At 36.7% G+C, this 17,851-nt stretch overlaps 1 protein-coding gene across 1 annotated transcript in view; it reads left to right on the forward strand.

Moving 5' to 3' along the window:
* LOC122751015 (pseudouridine 5'-phosphatase) overlaps window positions 1-17,851 on the forward strand; it is a 183,056-nt gene that overhangs the window by 44,832 nt on the left and 120,373 nt on the right. The window contains 1 exon segment of the mRNA XM_043997919.1: window positions 16,246-16,464. Coding sequence (XP_043853854.1) covers window positions 16,246-16,464 — 219 coding nt within the window.

The following is a 17,851-nucleotide window of genomic DNA, read 5'->3' on the forward strand; positions in this document are numbered from 1 at the left end:
TACATAGTATTCCAAATAAAACTAATTATGCTGAAATGCCATTATTTCTCCCATCCCTTCTGAAATCTCCCCACAGTTCCCAGGTTAAGAGCCTCTGTTCTATACCATCCACAGTAACAGGGCTTAATAACCAAATTATAAGGGAAGGGGGGAAATCAAAGATTAAATTAAATATTTAAGCCCAGGTAATTGTAGAAGAGTGTCACCATTAATGAAGATAGGGTAAGTGGAAAGAAAGGCAGATTTTCTGAAGATATGATGAATTTGTTTTTATTTATGTTAAGTTTGAGCTGTTAATCAGATATTCAAGGACAAATATCTTGCAGGCATTTGGAAATCTGAGATAGTCTTGAGGAAAAGACTAGAGATGGAAATTTGGTGGTAGAATGATGATTGATGCAAGGGAATCCTGTGAGATCAAAGGGAATGGGTGAGACAGAATAGAGAAACAAGGTGGGAGGGGCAGGGTGAGGAGGAATACCCAAATTTAGGAAACTGAGAGAGAACCAGCAGAAAGATAACAGGAGAACAAGGCCAGAGCCATTTCATGTGAATATCTAGGAGAGAGCTGTCAGCAGATTCAGATACTGATGAAATGTCATACATAGTGTGTTATGCACAACAGACATTTATTTATTTATTTTTATTCTACAATGAGTTTACTGATCTGGAAATTTTAAAAAACACAGGTAACAATTCAGAGATTATGGATACTGAAACTGAGAGAGCAGGTCCCAAGGAACCCTGGAGTTGCCTTACTCCACAAAAGCAGTTCCTTCTACTCCTCTAGGTTGCTCCTAGAGACATTTTTGAAGATTAGGAACATATTTCTGAACCATACTAATAGGCTAGTATTGGTAATAGCCTAGAAAGAAGAAATTTTTTCTAATTTCCGTCCAATCTAACCTACCCTTGGACCCAAAAAATATTTCTCTCCCTTACCTTCCTGTTGCCCAGTCGTGGGCATATAGAACAACTGAAAACTTATTACTTCTGTTATGGGGGAAATGGGGTACGGTTGGGTTAGGGGTTGGGGTTTTAGGAATTCCTCTTTAAAGAATTACACCCTCTTGCATACAAAAGCAGTTAGAATTAGATGGTAGTTTATTTAGGGGGAAGGGAAGGCAGGGGGAGGGAAACCATGAAAGAAATCCTTGGACTATTCATGGGGAGATAGGCACAAAGCACACGGCTCTGAGGTACCAATCTCCTCGAGCAGGAGACTGGCAGGTACTGTTATACGGGGCTGATGGGGGTGGGCCATCTGCCTGTGGAAAGTTCCTTTAGTGAGGGAGGACCATCCCCCACTGGTGGTGACTAGAGGAATTGGGTGAGGGGTGGCTATGGATCTCTATTCAGGACACAAAGGCAGCAGCCACACCCAAATTTATCTCCCCAGGGGTAAGGGAGATCAGAATGAAGGGTGGAGATTCCAAAGCTAGCTCAGTCCAATTTGGTTCCTCTTATCTCTCTAGGTGTATCTGTCCTCTGGTTTAGTTTCTCAAGAAGATTCTTCAATGTGCCCCAGAAAACTTCTGGGGGACTTTGGGCCCACATCTCTATCCAGGCTTATAACTTACATTCTAATGGAGCCTTACCCAGTGTCATATACATTTGTGGGTCCCAGAATGGAGTAACTCTTCTAGGTGGCAGCAGACCATAACAGGAAAGAGCACTGAGTCTGGAGGTGGTAGAACTAGGTACAAGTTCCAGGACCATCTTTCTGACCTTAGATATATCTTCTATTCTGAGCTTTTCTGACAAAGCATCCCAAGTGTACTCATATCTAGCCCTTTGACAAGATTGTTATGTAAGTACAGCTCTGTAGAACTGAAAGTATCCTGTAAGATGGGAGTTCACTTTACCACCAGACATACTGGGATTCCTTTTCCCTGTCCCCAGATGAGGTTTTCTCAACCATAAACCTCAATCTCAACCACAATTTGTACTTCAGACTGTTCCCACTGAGCTGGACTCCTGTGCCCATCAGGAGGGCTTCTGTGACTGTTACTGTTGCTCTTTTTCTTCGAGGTGCCAGTCAAAATTACCAAGAGTTGTGGGGATATGTTTGGAGTGCTGGTTAAGATATGCTGCAAAGAGCACCAATCTTAAGAAGAAATGGATCCTGAGTCAATCCATGGTTGTTCCCCCACAGAATCTATTTCAGAAGGATTCTGGGAATGCCCTTCCCTATTACTGAAAGCAGTGGGACTTTCAGGTTGATGACTCCTGAAGAAGCCTTTACCCTTTTTAGTCTTCACCTTGAGCTTTATTTTAGCAAAAACACAGGACAGACAATTCATTTCCGATGTCAAAGTGCAAACTTTAAAAGGCTTGTTTCTCTTCTGGTGATTGAGCATAAAGCTCAGTGGGGCTCCCTCTTTCAGAATTTCCAAGTCCTGAGCAGATTCCTGGAGCTGAAGGGAAAATGCTGGAATCACTTGGCTTGGCTTCTGGCAAAAGGCTGGAGGTGGATAAATAATAGATGTTTAAATGTAACATTTAAATAGGTAACTTGAAATTTCACTGAAGGATGATGACTGAGAAAAGGCCTTTGTATATGATGATTTGAAGTCATGTATGTCCTTGGAAAGAAAAGCCAATTATGTTTATTTTATACCATTATCCTACTAAGAGAGAAAAGGATAATAAGTTTTTTTACATCCAACTTTATGGCTACCGTCATAATAAAAAGTAATTTCAATATGTTTATATACTTCAGAAGTATACACAGAGGAATAGGTGCAAAAGATTATAGACTGTTTTGAAGAAACTGTATACCATGCTTTGAATGAATGCATTGGTTTTCTTTATAATATACTTGCCTTCTAGTTTGTATTAAGGAAACAGTAAGCAACCAAAAATATTTATCATCACCATACTTTACATTTGAATAGCACTTAATGGTTATGGGAGGTCTTTAACATACAATCATCTCAGTGATCATCAACAATTCGTAGAAAAAAAAAGTTTCCTCTGAATTTTCCTGCCTCTCTAAATAGCATCTTTTGTTACATGATGCAGTGATTGACAATCAGAAAATTGAATTAAAAGAGAGCTTATTCATGTGTAGCACCTTTCTCACTAAAGATGGAGAAAACCTTTTAAATGAAATGAACAAATCTCCCTTCATTTTATGCATGCTATGTAGATCCTACTATCAGCATGGACTGGAAATCCAAAGACCTGTGTTCTAATCTTTGTCAGCTGTATTGTAACCTTGGGCAAGATAGTTCACTTCTAAGGCATAAGTTTCATTAGTCAGATGAAGAGCTTGAAGTAAATGATAAGCCTCTTCTATTTAGAAAGTGTGCTGATAAATGTTTAGCTGGCTCTCCAAAACAAACAAACAAAAAATGTACTGAGAACTTTTTAAGTTTTGATCTGTGTTATTAATATTTTCTCCATCATGTTCTTAAGTCACTGGATGATCAACAAAACAATAAGCAAGCTCTAATTTGTAGCATTTGACAATTTCCAAAGTGTAAATGCTCACACAGAAAAAAAAATTTTTTAAGTAATAAACTTATTTATAGTTTGGGGTTTCATTTTTTTATCCCTCCTTCCCTCCCTCCCCTTTCCCCTCTGAGGTGGTAAGCAATCAGATATGGGTTATACATGTACGATATGTATATGTATGTAAAACATTACCATATTAGTCATTTCGTATAAGAAAACTTGAATAAAAGGGAAAAAAAATGAAAGAAAGTAAAAAATAGCATGCTTCAGTCTGTGTACCATAAATTTCTTTCTTTGGAGGTAGATAGGATGTTTCATCAATAGTCCTCTGGAATTATCTTGGATCATTGTTGAGAATATTAAGGTCATCCACAGTTCTTCATTAAACAATATTGCTGTCTCTGTGCACAATGTTCTCTTGGTCTGCTCACTTCACTATGTATCAGTTCATACACGTCTTTCCAGGCCTTTCTGAAATCATCCTGCTTGTCATTTCTTGTAGCACAATAATATTCCATTACCATCAATATAGCACAGCTTGTTTAGGCCGTACCCCAATTGATTGGCATTCCTTTGATTTCAATTCTTAGCTACCACATAAAGAGCTGCTAGAGATATTTTTTGTACAATAGGTCTTTTCTCTTTCTGGGAATGTCTTTGGGATATAAATCTAGCAGTGGCATTGCTGGATCAAAGGTTATCACACTGAAAATTTAGCCATTAGCCAAGGAACTGGTCTGAGCTGACACTAGCACACCCTTCCCATACTTGGTATGAGCACATACATGTGATTACCTCTGTTAGGTGTTGAAGTGAGATACAAGGAAACATGTGATGAAGTTCCTTCCTTCTAGATCTTCATTGACTTTATAATTGTGATGACTAAAATCTAATGTGTGGTCACCTTACCTGCCCACCCCACCCACCCCCTTGGTGGGGGGAGGGGGTGCAGGGGGAGGACTAGCTAAGATTTACTTATAAATTCAGCAACAGTTTAGGCTTTTAAGCATTTATTAAAGTATATTAGAAGTTAGTAAAGAGGGAGAAAGAGAGCACATGTCTCTGAAAAGAATGGAAAAAAACCCTATCTTTTTCTACACCTGGAGAGAGAGAAAAACTGCTCCTTTACCTAGTCCTCACCCTTACAAAGAGACTGAATCTCTCTCTGCTCCTCTGGAAGCTCTCTGTGGAATAGGAAAGTGGGGAGATCCCCACACACAGCTCCAAGCTTAATAATAGCTGGTCCCATTCAAGTCTATTGATTGACATGACTTAAAGGCGGTCTATGAATAGAGGCAACTTCCTGGACTCAGATCTGACCTTCGAAAGGGTCACCTCATGTCTTTTTGTTTGTTTTTGTTTTTTTGTTTTGCGGGGCCATGGGGTTAAGTGACTTTGCCCAGGGTCACACAGCTAGTAAGTGTAAAGTGTCTGAGGCTGGATTTGAACTCAGGTCTCCTGTGTTTAAGTCCCATTCACATGTACACAGATGTGTCACCCTTGGGCAAGTCACTTAACTTCTTAGTGCCCTAGGCAACTTTGGCAAGTTGCAGAAAAATGCTGACCTCCCTTGCTAGAGAATTTCTTTCTTTAGAATTTTACAGTGACCAATTAAATCACAGGTCTAGTCCATATATTCCTATATTCTGTATATATTTATATATGTATGTTTCCCCTGATAGTCTTTGATTGATTGATTACTACTGTGGTGAATTCATGGAGAAATAGAATTGTAATTTCCCGTCAAGTAGAATTTATCCTTTGAATTTTAATGATTGGAATGACTCCACCTGCTGGAGACTTACTGTAGAAAAAGCTCCGCCATGAAGTGAAGGTCTCTGAAGGCAAGACCAGGAGTCTTTTCTTTGGTGTCAGGAAGTGATGTTTGCTTGTGGGAGGAAGAAGCGGGGAGCCTAGCTCTCTGACTCGGGCCCTTTCCTGGGGACTCCAGCAGAGAGCGGAGCTAGAAATGCGCTCTCCCTTTAATAGATAGATGAATGTAGGCCTTTCTCTCTCTCTCTCTCTCTCTCTCTCTCTCTCTCCATCTCTCCTCTCTCTCTCTTTTTTTTTTTGGTGAGGCAGTTGGGGTTAAGTAACTTGCCCAGGGTCACACAACCTGTAAGTATTAAGTGTCTGAGGCCGGATTTGAACTCAGGTACTCCTGACTCCAGGGCTAGTGCTCTATCCACTGTGCCACCTAGCTGCCCCTTTTCTCTCTCTCTTTACCAAATTCTTATTCTCCTTAAATGCTTAAAAGCCTAACTCTTGCTAAAGCTTATAATTTATTGGCGACCACTCATTAGATATTTTAGACAGTTTAGCTAGAATTTTAGCCTTAACAGAATCAAGAGTTGGGTTATTTTGGTTTTGTGTCCCTGGTACCTATCACATGTGTGTTGGACATGACAGGCCCTGCTTAAATGATTCTTGTGTGACTTAAAATAATAAATGAGTAAGAATACAAGTATGTTTCCAACTTTTAAAAATTGGTTTTGGAATAAGCATTCAAAGAATGGATATATGTGTGTCTGTTGTGTGTATGTATGTATGTGTGTGTGTATATATATATATATAGGCTCAAGCTTGTTCATAGAATTTGTCCATAAGATTTATGGTTCTAATGTTGCTTTAAAGAACATCTGTGTCCAGTTCTGTTATTTTACAAATGAGAAAACTGAGGTTGATAGAAGTTAAGAAATTTAACCGGTGTAGTAAATAGGAGAGCACAGTTCTGGTTCCAAATTCAGTGTCTTTTATGTCATGCCCTTTATGTTATATAGTCCTTTATAAGTGCTAAGATCTAGTTAATGTAATTGACTTACAAATGGGATAGACTAATGTAGCACAGTAGGTTTGATTTTCAAAACAACTATAAAATGGTTATACTTACTGTTAACTTCTTTGTTTTTAATTTTAATTAGTTTTTATTGATACTTTTTGTTTCTTTCATCACCATACCATCTAATGTGTCCTTCCCCTTTCTTATCTCCAAGAGCCACCCACATTACAAATAGTATTTTTTTAAAAGGGAACAAAACCCCAGCACTACTGAATGCTAAAAAAGTCCAGAGACGTGTGAAATATGGATAACTCCATGGATCTCCACCTCTTTGAAAGGGCAAGTTGGGGATGTTTTCTCATATCTCTTCATTCAAATCCACTTGATTTTTATACTTTTGTTATTTTTTGCTTTTCAGTGTGTCATTCTTCCATTTACTTTGTTGTAGTTACTATGTGTATTTTCTTGGCTCTGGTTACTTCACTGCATCATATAGATCTTTTTATATGCTACTATGTATTCAGTCATCATTTCTTAAAGCACAGCAATGTTCATAACATTCACTTAATACTATTTGTTTACCCCATTCCCCAATTAATGAGCATCTATTTAATTTCCAATTTTTTGCTATCTCAAAAAGTGCTTATAAATATTATATGAGTATATGGGGCTTTTTTTCTTATTTGTAGCTTCCTTGGATATAAACTCAGGAATGGAATCTCTGTTCAAAGGTTAAAGACATTTTAGTCATTTTTATTCGCATAATTCAAAGTTGCTTTTCAAAATGGGTCATACCATTTCACAGCTCCACCAATAATGTATTAGTGTTTTTGTCTTTCTACAACCACACCAACATTGACTATTGCCATTTTATCATCCCCCCCTCCAATTTGTAAGAGTATAATGTAAAACTTCAGTGGGTTGTTTTTTAATTTGCATTTCTCTTATTGATTTGAAGCATTTTTTCATGTGGTTGTGAATACTTTTGCATTCTTTTGAAACTGTTCATATTCATTGACTATTGCATCTATTGTGTATACATACATATATGCATATATACATATATTACACACAGTAGGCCAAAAGTCATGTTTTAATAACTTTTGAAAATTATTTTTTTCTTTTCACCATTTTACAAGATTTGATTTTTCACATGTAATATAAATTCATTTCCTATATATACTGTATATGATGCTATGATATTATAAATTAAAAACAAAACAAAGGAGTTATTAAATATTGAACCCCCTTCGTGCCTTTTGGCCCACCCTATACACAGACATATATATATATGTACGTGTGTGTGTGTGTGTGTGTGTGTGTGTGTGTGTGTGTGTGTCTTGGGTACCAAACCCTTATTAGAGAAATCTGATACATAGATTTTTTTCCCCCATTGAACCACTTCCCTTCTTTTCTTTGATGCATTAAAGTTGTCTGTACAAAACCTTTTCAGTTTCAAGTAATCAAAGTTATTTATTTTGTATTTTGTAATTATTCTATCTCTTGTATAGTAAAGAAAACATCTTAATCATAGTGTGAGAGTTTATGTGATCTGTTTCTCTAATTTTTTATGGTATGATCTTTAATACTAAATTTACATATCCATTTAGAATATATTGTGGAGTGTAGTATAAGGATGTTGGTCTAAGCCTAATTTCTGTCATACTGTTTTCTAGTTTTCTCAGCAGTTAAAAAAATCATATATGCATTTTTCCCTCTATTTTCTTTTGTTCTATCTCTCTATTTAACTAATACCAGGTGTCTTTGATGACTGCCGCTTTGTTATATAATTTAATGTTGGGAAGTGCTTTTCTCCTTTGTTCTTACTTCTTTTCAACATTTCCCTTGATACTCTGTATCTTTAGTTTTTCCAGTTTGAATTTCATTATTATTTTATCAAGTTATATAAATGTTATTGGTATATCATTTAAAGTGTAAAATCAAAGGTAGTATAGGTGATAGAACACTGGGCCTGGAGTCAGTAAGAATTGAATTCAAATCCAGCTCAGACACTTACAAGTTGTGTGACCCCAGGTGAGTCACTTAACCACTTTTTGCTTCAGTTTCATGGGGATAATAAGAGCCTCCACCTCCCAGGGTTGTTGTGAGGATCAACTGAGATCATTGTAAAGTTCTTTAGCAGAGTGTTGGGCACTTGGTAAGCACTATGTGAATGATGGTTATAATCATCTTTGTAATGGTAATTGGTAGTAGTGTCATATTTATTATATTGGTAAGGCATTGAATATTTCTCCAGCTATTTAGGTTGTTCTTTTTTTTTTCTTGGTGGGGCAATGGGGGTTAAGTGACTTGCAGTTATTTTGGAATGGGATTTCCTTTTCTATTATTACTTCTTATGTTTTGTTATTATTATTTAGAAATACTATTGAGTTTTGAAGGATTTATTTTGTAGCTTGCTTGATTTATTTTTGTAGCTTGCTTGATTTATTTTTGTAGCTTTGATGAAGCTGTTAATTGTCTCAATAACTTTGTTGGAGTTTTTCTTTTTTCTAAAATGTTAGTGTTTCATTTTCTAATTATACCTACAGAAAATTTCTAATATTAATTTTTTTAAAAACTGAGTTCCAAACTTTTTCACATTCAGACTCCATCAGATCTTTCTCTGGATGTGGGTAGCATTTTCCATCATAAGTCCTTTGAAATTGTCTTGGATCATTGTATTGCTGAAAAGAGCTAAGTCATTCATAGTTGATGATTGTACAATATTGCTGTTACTGTATACAATGTTCTTCTGGTTCTGCTCATTTCATTTTGTATTAGTTCATGTAAGTCTTTCCATTTTTTCTCAAATCTATCTGCTTTCATTTCTTATAGCACAGTAATATTCCATTACAATCATATACCACAACTTGTTCTGCATTCCCTCAATTGATAGGCATCCCCATAATTTCTAATTCTTTGCCAGCACAAAAAGAGTTGCTATAAATATTTGTGGACATGTAGGTCCTATTTTTGGATCATATTTCCCTGGGTTTTTCAAATAAACCATCATATAAGCATATAGGGATAGTTATATCTCCTTATTACCCATCTTTATTCTCTTAATTACTTTCTTTTGTCTTAATGCTATTGCTAACATTACCAGAATTTCATCAAATAATAGTAGGGAAAGAAGACATTATTGCTTGACTCCTGTATTTATTGGAAAGGTTGTAGTGTATAACCATTGCATATGATGCTTACTTTTCTGTTTTAAATAGATAATTTTTTGTTTTAGTCAGGCAATTGGGGTTAAGTGACTTGCCCAGGGTCACACAGCTAGTAAGTGTTAAGTGTCTGAGGTCGGATTTGAACTCAGGTACTCCTGACTCCAGGGCCAGTGCTCTATCCACTGTGCCACCTAGCTGCCCCTAAATAGATAGTTTTTATGATATTAAAAAAATTTCCCTCAATAGCACTAAAGAGTGTTGCATTTTGCCAAAGGCTTTTTCTGCATCTATTGAATTGATCATGTGGTTTGGATAGTTTGGTTTTTAATGATTATATTGATCATTTTGTAAAAAATGTTGAACCATGCTCATATGCCTAGTATACATCCTACTTGATAAATCACTTTAGAGTGTTTGATAGGATTTTGTTTAAAATTCATGAGAAATGATATCGACTTATAATTTTATTTTCCTGGTGTAGGTATTAGTACAATATTTGTCTCACAGAAGGATTCTTGTAGGATTTTTTTCTGATTTTTTGAGAGTAATTTGTCAAGTGTTGGTACTAACTGTTCTTTTAGAATTTGATAGAATTGTCCTATGAATTTTTTGCCCTTGGTAGTTCCTTTACAGCAAGATCTATTCCTTTTCTGAGATCAGGTTATTTAAGATCTTTGTCCTGGTCTTCTGATCACATGTACTTTATATTTTTGAAATTATTCCTGTATTTCTTTTCTATTCTCAGTTTTGTTAGCATATAATTGTACACTCTGTGCTCTGATTAATCTATTTATCTATTTGTTTTGTTTATTTATATATTTATCTCTGTCTCTATTTCTTCTGGTTTTGCTATAATTAAATTGTGCTTTTTGCTATTTTATTGATTCTTTTTTTTGTTTTTTGCTTTTTAATCAGATCAGCTAAGGGCTCATTAGTTTTATTACTTTTTTAAAAAAAGAACTATCTTTTAGTTTTATTTATAATTTCTGTAGTTTGTTTCTAATTTCTCTATTTTTCCTCTAATTTTAAATTTCTCTTCTTCTGCACTTCTTCTAGGCTTATTTGTTGATATTCTAATTTTTCAAATGCATATTCAGTTCATTGGTACTCATTTTTTTGTTTGTTTGTTTTTGTTTTTTGTTTTTTTTTAACCTATTCCTCCTCAGAGGTGTTTTACTTCTGGCTATCCTCTCCCGCACTCTGCACTTCCTTTTTTCACCCTTCCTTCCTTGTCCTCTTCCCCTCCTATTTTCCTGCAGGGTTAAATATATTGCTCCTCCCAATTGAGTATGAAAGCTATTCCCTCCATGAGCCCACTCCAATGAGATCAGGGTCCCTGAGCTAATTCTGTGTTCTAAATTTTTCTTTCTCCCTCCCTCCTCAAGCCTCCCTATGAGATCAAGCAATTCAATATGTCATACTGGTACAGTAATGAAGAACATCTTCATCTTCCTTGAAAGTGTTTTGCTTTTTACTGCTCTCTCCCCCAATCTGCCCTTTACTCCTTCCCTCTTCCCCACCCCCCCTTTTCTCCCTCCTCCCTGCCCAGGGCAAAAATATATTACTATACCTACTTGAGTATGTATGTCAGTCCTTCTTTGAGCCAATTCTGATGATATTAAGGTTCACTCACTCCCCAACTCCTTCCCCCTCTTCTACTCTCCTCCATAAGATTTCTTCTTGTTTTCCTTCATGTGAACTACCTCTCCCCAGACCATCTCTCTCCTTCTCCCTCCCCCAGTTTATTCCTCCTACACCTCAACTCTATTTTAATGATGTCATCATGGATTAGCTAGGTGGCACAGTGGACAAAGCACCAGCCCTGGACCCAGGAGGCCCCCCAAGCTCAAATACAGCCCAGACATAAGACACCCCTCCCCGTCTGCCCTACAAAGAACGAAACATAAATGCTTTACAAATATCATCCCTTCATATTCAGTTAGCCCTGTCTTCTGTGAATTTCTTGTGAAGACTTTTTTTGTTTGTTTTGTTTTGGTTTGGTTTTTGGTGAGGCAGTTGGGGTTAAGTGATTTGCCTAGGGTCACACAGCTAGTAATTGTCAAGTGTCTGAGGTCACATTTGAACTCAGGTTCTCCTGAGTCCAGGGCTGGCGCTCTATCCACTGCGCCACCTAGCTGCCCCTGAATTTCTTACTGAGATAGTTGCTATGATTTCAAAGTATTATCTTCCCATGTAGGAATGTAAACAGTTTTGATCTTTTAATATCCCTCATGAAGTCTTTTTCCTGTTTACCTTTTTATGCTTCTCCAGGATCTTGTATTTGAAAGTCAAATTTTCTATTCAGTTCAGGTCTTTTCATCACAAATGCTTGAAAGACCTCTTTCTCATTGAAACCCCATTTTTGCCTCTGAAAAATTATACTCAGTTTTGCTGGGTACGTGATTTTTGGCTGAAGTCCCAGTTCCTTTGCCCTCTGAAATATCATATTCCATGCCCTCTGGTCCTTTAATGTAGATGCTGCTAGATCTTGCTTTATCCTTATTGGAGCTCCACAGTATTTGAATTCCTTTTTTCTAGCTGCTTGCAGTATTTTCTCCTGGACCTGGGAGTTCTGGAATTTGGCTATAATATTCCTGGAGGTTTTCCTTTTGAGATCTCTTTCAGGAGGTGATCAGTGGATTCTTTCAATTTCTATTTTAGCTTCTGCTTCTAGAATATCAGGGCAATTTTCCCTCACAATCTCTTGGAGGATGGTGTCTAAGCTTTTGTTTTGGTCATGGTTTTCAGGTAGTCTAGTGATTTTCAAATTATCTCTCCTAGATTTATTTTCTAGGTCAGCTGTTTTTCCAAGGAGATATTTCACATTGCCCTCTATTTTTTCATTCAGTTGGATTTGCTTTACTGTGTCTTGGTTTCTCATAAAGTCACTAGCTTCCATTTGTTCAATCCTAATTCTTAGGCAGTTATTTTCATCAGACAGTTTTTTAATCTCCTTTTCCATTTGACTTTTCAAACTGTTGATTTTTTTCTCGTGACTCTCCCACATCACTCTCATTTCTCTTTCCATTCTTTCCTTCTTTTCTCTACATCTTCTTTCTATTTCTCCTACTTTCTCTTCAAAGTCCCTTTTGAGAGCTTCCATGGCCTGAGACCAGTTCATATTTTTCTTGGAAGCTTTGGATGTTGGAGCTTTGACCCTGTTACTATCTTCTTCTTCAGAAGTTGTATTGTGGTCTACCTTACCCCCACAGAAGTTTTTGATGGTCTTCTGCTTTCTCTGCCTACTCATCCTGGCTTACTCATTCTTGTCTTTTAACTCTTCTTTAAGTGTGGTGCTGCTTCCAGGACACACTGTTCAAGCTACAGTGTGGCCCAGGAGATGGTTGGGTTTCTTCTCAGCCTGCCTGGCCTCGCTTTCATTTGATTTTAAACTCTCCACTGGGGGTGGGGGGGGGGGTGGGTCTGTTTCTTGGCTCCACTCCTGTTCTCAGCTTCAGAGGGTCCCAGGTGTTTTGTGTTGAGGGGGGGCAGGCTTTAATCTCCCCTGGCCTGTTCTCAGGTCTGGAGATAACCTCAAGCCTACTTTACTAAGCAAGCAACCAGCAAAGCTTTCTGTGGTGTAGTTCTCAGCTTCTGATGAGCCTGCTCCCCTGCTCTTTTCCCCCACCTGGACCTTCAGCAGCTCAGGATTTCGTCCTGGTTCCCTGCTGGGGTAGGGCAGTCGAATCCTTCCCCCCAGTACACTGGTACCCCTGCAGTTACCCCCCTGGGCCAGCTGTTCAGGCCAGATTGAGTGCTCGGTTCCAGAAGATGCCAGTGCTGGAGCTAATTCAGAGGCACTGGGGCAAATTCCGCTGGTGGGTGTCTGGTGTGTCAACCTGATTGCAGGGTTAGGCTTTATTTGTGGCCCAGCACGACCTCCTGAAATCTATCTGTAGCTGGAGAAAACTCTCAGTCCGTAATTTTGTGTGTTTTTTCTGCCCCAAGGATTCTTTTATTGCTATTTTTGAGGTTATTGTATTAAGCCCTGTAGGTTTAATGTCTTTACTCCACCATCTTGGCTCTGCCCCAGTACTCATTTTTTTAAATCTATGAGTGTAAAGATATGATTATCTTCCTGAGATCTGCTTTAGTTACATCTTGGAAATTTTGCTACATTTTAAAATGATTTTTTTACATATTTATTTATTGTTTCTGTTATTCATTTTCTTACCCATTCATTATTTTAGGTTTCATTGTTAAGTTTCCATTTCTGTCTGTATCTTTTGTCTGTGAACTCTTAGCCAATTTCTATTTTAATTACGTTATCGTCTTTAAAAGATGTTAACTGTTTTTGCCTTTTTACATTTGCTTATAACATCTCTTCCCTAGTACACAGTTTTTGTAAATTTGCATGGTGCAGAGAAATATGTATATTATTTTGCTGTCCCCTTTAAAAAATGGCATATGACTTCATATCAATCTCGCAAATTGAGGGGTGGAGTGGCAGGAGGGAGAGAAAAAATTTGGAACTCAAAATTTTAGAAAATAAATGTTAAAAATTTTTACATGTAATTGGGAAATATATATATTTTTTGTTGTTTTTTGTTTGTTTTTGGTTGGGCAGTGAGGGTTAAGTGACTTGCCCAAGGTCACATAGCTAGTAAGTGTTAAGTATCTGAGGCCGGATTTGAACTCAGGTCCTCCTGACTCCAGGGTAGGTGCTCTATCCACTGCGCCACCTAGCTGCCCCTAATTGGGAAATATTTAACAAAGTAAATGAAAATATATCTTTAAAAAGAAAATGCATGTCTTTTAACTAATTTCTCCAGAAATTTGTTCAGTTCCATATTTTTCCTTTTGTTTACCTTTGTTAGACTTCTCCAAAACTGATAGACGGATATTGAAGTCTCCTGTCACAGTTGTGTTAATGTCTGTGTCTTCTTAAAGTTCAAATAATGTTTCCTCTATGAATTTGGATGCTAAGGCATATGGAGTATATAAGTTTATTATCAATATTGGTTTGTTGCCTATGATTCCTTTTAGCATAATAGTTTCCTTATTTATCTCTTTATTTTTTTTTCATTGTTGTTGTTTTGTCTGATTAGCATGGTGTTAGCTACTATTGTTTTTTTTTTCCAATTCATTTGATGCATAGTAAATTTTTTTCTGTCCCTTCAGTTTTATTTTGTGTATGTCTTTGTTTTTTAAATGTGTTTTTATAAGCAACAGAGGAACAGAGACAGGTCATGAAAACAGGACGCAGTACACATGAGGGGGTGGAGTTTTGTTTTCTAATTAGGATTTTTAAAGTGACAATGTTTCCGAGATCTATGGATCCCAGATCTAGTCCAACCCCATCATGTAACAGTTGAGGTAACTGGGATCTTGGACAAGAGCTCATGATCACTGATTCCAGGTCCAATGCTATTTCTAATAGCTTACCATCAGTAAAATCAGTTTCAAAATGCTTATATTTGGAAGGGAGTCCATGAGCATTTAAATAATCAAGTTTATTTGTGGTGGCAAAGAATTGTGAATTCTTTGTGAATTATGAGGATGTCCATCAATTGGGGAATAGATGAACAAGTTGTGGTATATGAATGTAATGGAATATCATTATCCTATAAGAAATGATGAGCAGGCAGATTTCAGAAGAACCTGGAAAGACTTAAGTGGACCGATGCTGAGTGAAGTAAGAAGAACCAGGAAAAACATTGTACATAGGAACAACAACATTGTACAATGATCAACTGTTAATAGACTTGGCTTTTTTCAGCAATCCAATGATCTAAGATAATTCCAAAGGACTCATGATGGAAAATGCTCTTCACATCAAGAAAAAAGAACTGTGGAATTTGAATACAGATTGAACCATACTGTTTCTACTTTTTTTTTTCTTTTTTGAGGTTTTTCCCTTTTGTTCTGATTCTTCTTTCACAACATGACTAATGTGGAAATATGTTTAATGTGACTATACTTATATAACCTATATCAGATTGCTTTCTGTCTTGGGGTGGGGGGAAGGGAAGGAGGGAGAAAAAATTGGAACTTAAAATCTTATAAAAAGAAATACTGAAAATTATCTTTACATGTAACTGGAAAAAAAGTAAAATATGATTAAGATTGAAAAAATAAATGATAAAATTTAAATAACTAACAGGTCAATGCATTTGGCTCTTTCAAAGGTTCATTTTGAAGCAACTCATCCAATCCCTATCAGGAGGAAGTTTTTAAAATTAAACTTTGCACAGGAGCCTCAGTGAGGTTCTTAAATGAGTGAAGTTATTGGCAGGTTCTGAAGTGTATTATGAGTGGAAATGCCCCAAAGCTTGATGGCAAAAATGCTAATGTATAATTGCATTATGCTGAAATTCTCTCTGATGCTTCTAAAGACAAATTATTGTTGTCTTTTAATCAAACACAGTATTTACCTTCTTTGTCTAAATGATTTACATAATTGTAACTTTGAAATTATTTTTACTTAAAACTCTCACATTTATGTTGTATTCCTTGAAACTAAGAGAGGTCAAAATAAGTTTGGAAAGAATTAATTATCTGATAATAGGCTCATTCACCTATGCCTAAATGAAAGATTATTTGGTCCTGATTTGTGGAGTCTTGCTTAGTGTTGATTTCTTAGAACTGTAGAATTATGGAATGGTAGTACTGGAAGGGACCTTGCCAACTGTCTAGTCAAACCCTCTTATTTCATACATAACACCATTGCCACCTAGAATGATAATTTGTGCAAAATCATACAACTAATCAATATTGGGACTAGAAAAAATCAAGGTCAACAAGTTCCCATTTCAGTAATCATTTTACTGCCTCTTACTTCTCCCCATAAACTTAAAAGAAATATTTTCACTAAATATAACCTTTTTTTCTCCCCAGATACTGAACGACTTTATTCAGTGATATTCCAGGAAATCTGTGACCGCTTTGGAAAGAAATATACATGGATGTGAAAAGCCATGGTTATGGGTAAAACAGCATTGGATGCAGCACAAATTATTGTAGAAGTCTTGGATCTTCCCTTAACCAAAGAGGAACTGGTGACAGAAAGCAAAAAGAAGCAAGAGCAAATATTTCCAACAACTGTATTTATGCCAGGTATTTTCTCATATAAATAAATTCATGTAAAATTGTTGACATTTCTGCTTCAAACTAGAAAAGTGCCCCTTAAAGAAGAGGATATGTACTATCATTTGATAGTTATTTTCCTTTGCCTGAATGTTTCCCATAGTTCCCTCCACCCAAAGGCAAAAACAGCCCCTGCTCTCAAGGAGCTTACATTCTAATAGAGGAGACAACACATAAATAAATACTTTGGTATATAAGAGATATACAGAGTAGATAGAAATCAGTCCAGAAGGCAAGGCTTTAGCAACTGGGGAAACTGGGAAGGGCCTCTTCTAGAAGATGGGATTTGAATTGAATCTTCAAATCAGGGAAGCCAGGAGACGAAATTGAGCATTGCAAGCATGAAGGACAGCCTAGTGCAGAAAGGGCAAGAAAGATAAGGTTTGATGTAGCAGTTAAGAGTATAAGTTGAATGATGAGGTCAGAAGCCAGATTGCAAAGAGTTTAGAAGAGAGAGAGGAGAGAAAATGGAGGCTCCAGGTGTAAATGAAAGTTTTGTCAGTAAGGGAAAGAAAAATATCTAGCAGAGATGCCAAGATCAAAGTGAAGATTTTTTTAAAAAAGATTTGTGGAAACATGGGAGTGTCTGTAGAGAAATAGGAAGGATTTAAATAAGGAAGAATGTCAAAAAGGTAGTAGTTACAGTTTTCTGGAGAAGTCTAGAGGGGATGACATCAAGGGTACATGTAGAAAGGTTGTCTTTGACAAAGAGAAGTACTACCCTTTATCTGAGACCAGATGGAGGAAGATATCTGAAGCTAGAAAAGGGCTTGAAGGTACTGTTAGGAAAGGTGTTGAAATCTGTACAGTCTCCTTAATAACTGTGGTCCTTAAAACAAAGGAGGATAAGACAATCTGCTTTTAGGGAGCATTTGTACACACTGAAATAATGTTTTTAAAAAGCACTTTGCAAACCTTAAAACACTATACAGTTGTTTGCTATGTTGAAATATAAAAAATATGTGGAAATATAAAAATTTTTAAATGGTCTTCTTACAGTCTTTATCTTCTAGTTTATTTGGGATTTGTTTGACTTCATTTCTAAAATAATATTGTAGTTTTATTGGTAATGTAGTGTAGCACTTGCATAACACTAATGAAATTAAGTCATACCTCTATCTCTTGAAATATGCTCTTCTGAGATTCATCTGGAGTATCATTGTCTAGCTGTCTCTTAATTGCTTTAAGTTCTTTTTTTCTGTTTAGAATTTTATTTTCCAAATTACATGTTAAAACAAATATTGAGGGGCAGCTAGGTGGCACAGTGGATAGAGCACTGGCCCTAGATTCAAGAGTACCTGAGTTCAAATCCAGCCTCAGACACTTAACACTTACTAGCTGTGTGACCCTGGGCAAG

This window comes from Dromiciops gliroides, chromosome 3 (genome assembly GCF_019393635.1).
Source record: "Dromiciops gliroides isolate mDroGli1 chromosome 3, mDroGli1.pri, whole genome shotgun sequence".
Lineage (NCBI taxonomy): Eukaryota > Metazoa > Chordata > Mammalia > Microbiotheria > Microbiotheriidae > Dromiciops > Dromiciops gliroides.